This window comes from Montipora foliosa, unplaced genomic scaffold (assembly GCF_036669935.1).
Source record: "Montipora foliosa isolate CH-2021 unplaced genomic scaffold, ASM3666993v2 scaffold_473, whole genome shotgun sequence".
Lineage (NCBI taxonomy): Eukaryota > Metazoa > Cnidaria > Anthozoa > Scleractinia > Acroporidae > Montipora > Montipora foliosa.
In genome coordinates this window covers 204183-207629 of record NW_027179782.1, presented here as the reverse complement: position 1 = coordinate 207629, position 3447 = coordinate 204183, and the positions used below count along the sequence as shown (strand labels likewise).

Sequence of the window (3447 nt, the reverse complement as noted above, 5' to 3'; positions counted from 1 at the left end):
CTTTTCCAGAGCTTTTCCAACCCCCCCGCTCACTTCATGATGACTTGGAAATAAATGTGTCATTATTTTCCAGGCCTGGATTTCCTTTCCCGGCGTTTTTGTTGCCATGTTATTTTAACTAATGCTTGAAAAATATTTTTGAAAGTCAAGTGGACTACTGCACGACTGATAAAGCAATGCGAACATCAGTCATGCAGTAGTCAAATTGACTTTCATTAATATTTTATATTCAATTTTGACTGATCACGGTCTTCTCTGATCCAACGCTGTGCAAGACCACGGTTTTGCAAAGGTTATACCTCAACTTCACTAATGCTTGAAGTAATGCGTGACACATTGCAGTCGCGTTACCTGCGCAGTAACGTAGCTCGCAAACAATTTGCGCAAACGTCCTGAAGTGCCGCTTTAGTAGTATAGGAGTTGGGGGTACGAGAGCATTTTTAAAAAATGCTCTCATACCAACCCAACTCCATACTACTTTCCATTTAATGACTACCAATTATTGATCTCGTGTTTATGATCTCATATTTTTGAAAATCTATATGTTATTTAAAATGCGTGACTTTCTTAGAAAAATCACAAAGCATGACATTCTCGGAAATAAAGAAAGGGGGTTCCCCCGTGATTTTTTCAACCGATCAGAATTGTATCTCGTTTGCAATTTTCTGATATTTTTTCTGATAAAAGTACAGATCTGATAAATTTTCTGATGCATGAAGTTTGTTCAAATATTTGCATAATCAAAATAGGGTGACGTCAGCAGCCAACCTTTTAGATTTTATAGTGACCGTATGCATAACTTGTCACACTGTTGTCGTGAATATACCGCTTGTCATCGAAGCAGGACAATGACACTTTATTCAACTCATAGCTTCCAAGTTGATGTAAGTTGCTTCTAATGGTTTTCATGTTATGATACATTTGTTCGTTATTAAACAAAACGTTTTTGTAATTTTCATGAGTTATGTTCTTTTTGATAATATTCTTCTTGATTCCCTTTGCAGTTTTTCCGCCTTTGTCATTGTCTTTCATGTATGAATACATTTTGGATCTTAATCCAACGAATTCGGTTATCGGTATACCTGCTGCCTCATCTTTGAATTTACCGATTACTTTTTTATTTGTACTGTTGAAATATTGTGAAGCTTGTGAATAATCACTGTTATCGAATTTGTCTTTATCATTCCAGAAGTCTGAGTAGACATCATCAGCTTCGATTTCATAGGTCAAGCTGTCTGTGTCTGTGAATAATAATTTTGCTTTGCTGCCGTATTCTTGTTTTATGTAGTTATAATGAAAATCATACATTAGTGTCTTACTAAGATCTAGGATACACATACCCACATATGCCGGTCTGTTTAAGGTTAGTGTTTCTTTGATCTTATGAACAGCTACTAAATTTTCATTAAAGATCTTGCTGCTAACATATGTTGGTTTAGCAGCCATTTTTAATAGTTTGTTTTCATCCGTCACTAATCTGACATCTACTCTTTTTCTAATGTTTTCCATTGTTTTACCAAAGACGCTGTTGTTCATTAGTTTGAAGAAATCTTTCTCGAAAGCATTTTTAGCATTAGTTCTTTTCTCAGTATTAAAGTCAATATATTGCTTCAACCATGCGGACTGATTGAACTCTAGTACTCGATGGACTTTGGTTAATTTTAAACCAAGATCAGTGTACAATTGTAGGTTTCTGTAATGAAGAACATACTTTTCTTTGTTGCTTAATGTAGGTATCAGTTTATGAACTAAACCAGTTGATACATTAAATTTATCCGCTATTTCTTGACAATAATTAGAAAGCATATCTTTGTTGACTTTTATTTTTTCAGGTCCCAGAGGGTAGTCATTATGCAAATCATGTAATTCTTCTGGATATGCTAGGTCGACTTCTAGTATTAAACCTTTATTGCTGTCTTGTGTGTATTTGGCTAAGTCTATCTTATCAATATGGTTTTTAGTCATCCATTTGAAACCGCCAGTTGGTAAATATTGACTCATTGCCCAACCATACAGATTGTTAGCATCTAGATACATGATATATTTTTAGGGCGCCTTTTCATTATATGTTTTCATGTATTTATTATTCTACTTTCCGTATCGGTTGGCTATGTAACTGGTACCTCCACGCATGCCTTTTTCAATGAATTGAAACATATCAATATCAGCCATAAGCTCTAATTTGATATTAGTCATTTTTAGCATAGCATCCCAGGAAAGCCCAGGACTGGTAAAATAATGACATGGGTCCAGTTTGTAGTATTGCAGACAGGTCTTTCGAAAGTTTTCAAAGACATCTGCTAACAGAAGTATGTCGGATTTAAGATATAAGTCATGGTACTCACCCACATTTTCCAGATTAAAAGTGTTCCATACATTTTGAGCATGTTTGTATTGATCATCTGTTATATGCTCATCATTTAAGATGCTGTAAAAGTCTTCTTTTGATGGCAGTTTTTCATTGAATTTATCAAAACTGTCCATGAAGTCGTATGGATATACTCCTTTTTGTGACATTAAATCAAGCTTTTCGTTTTTGAATATTTGAGAAGTATATTTTAATGATTCTCTTGGTAGATTACTCACTAGTTTTTCCAAACTAGAGCTCATGAATTGGAAACTATCAATGAAGGTTAAGTGATTACCAAGCATGAAAGCCATATACTTTTCCATGTTGTTTGGTATGGCATTGATATTCATTTGACACTTTTCACCTTTCTTATTTGTATATTTATGCTCTTTGACTATTTCACCAATCTCTTGCATTATAAAATGACTGTCATACCCACGGAGATTATGAAATATTACTGGAATTTTATCAGTTATTCTGAAGTTAAGATTACAATCTTGATGTGCAGATCCTCTGTACTGACCAGTCACATGGCAGTGATCTCTTACTCTTACATCAGTTTTATTGTATTCTTTCTCACATATATGGCATTTATCAGCTTTTTGGAATTTTTCTTCATCATCTTTAGTCATTCTCAATGGTTTATTGAAATATTTTTTCATAACCTTCTTGCAATATTTGACTACATCCAGCATAGCTTCCATAAATTTGTAAACAGCTTTTTCACCTCTATAAATTTGTACTGGTTTTGTGTATTTATCATCATAACAACACACAACCTTATATCCATAACCACAGTCTGTATGCTTTTGGTATGCTTCTGTATATGATTTATCATTATTTGGTTGGCAACCATGTATTTTTTCAGTTACAACAAATGGCACTGGTAGTTGTTTATGGAAATTATTGAATTTTAGTATGTTGTCATATCTTTTGTTGGCATTTTAATCGCTTGTGTGCCATTCACTTGGATACAGTTTTCTTTATGATCAGTTAATACTCTTTCAGAACTGAAGCACTGAAGACAATGCATGCAAAAATGTTTCCTCTCTTTGTGCTTTGTTTGATTGTACATAAACTTGTTGAAATCTTTGATT

At 33.8% G+C, this 3447-nt stretch overlaps 1 protein-coding gene across 1 annotated transcript; it reads right to left on the bottom strand.

Moving 5' to 3' along the window:
- Positions 1-771: 771 nt before the first annotated feature.
- On the bottom strand, positions 772-2037 carry LOC137989769 (uncharacterized). Its single transcript, XM_068835428.1, has one exon. It carries the CDS (start codon positions 2035-2037, stop codon positions 772-774), a length of 1266 nt encoding a protein of 421 aa, XP_068691529.1.
- Between the last annotated feature and the right edge of the window lie 1410 nt (positions 2038-3447).

What these genes read in the sequence shown, in the direction of transcription:
- LOC137989769 (XM_068835428.1), bottom strand. Translation starts at nt 2,037, where the DNA reads ATGTATCTAGATGCTAACAATCTGTATGGTTGGGCAATGAGTCAATAT.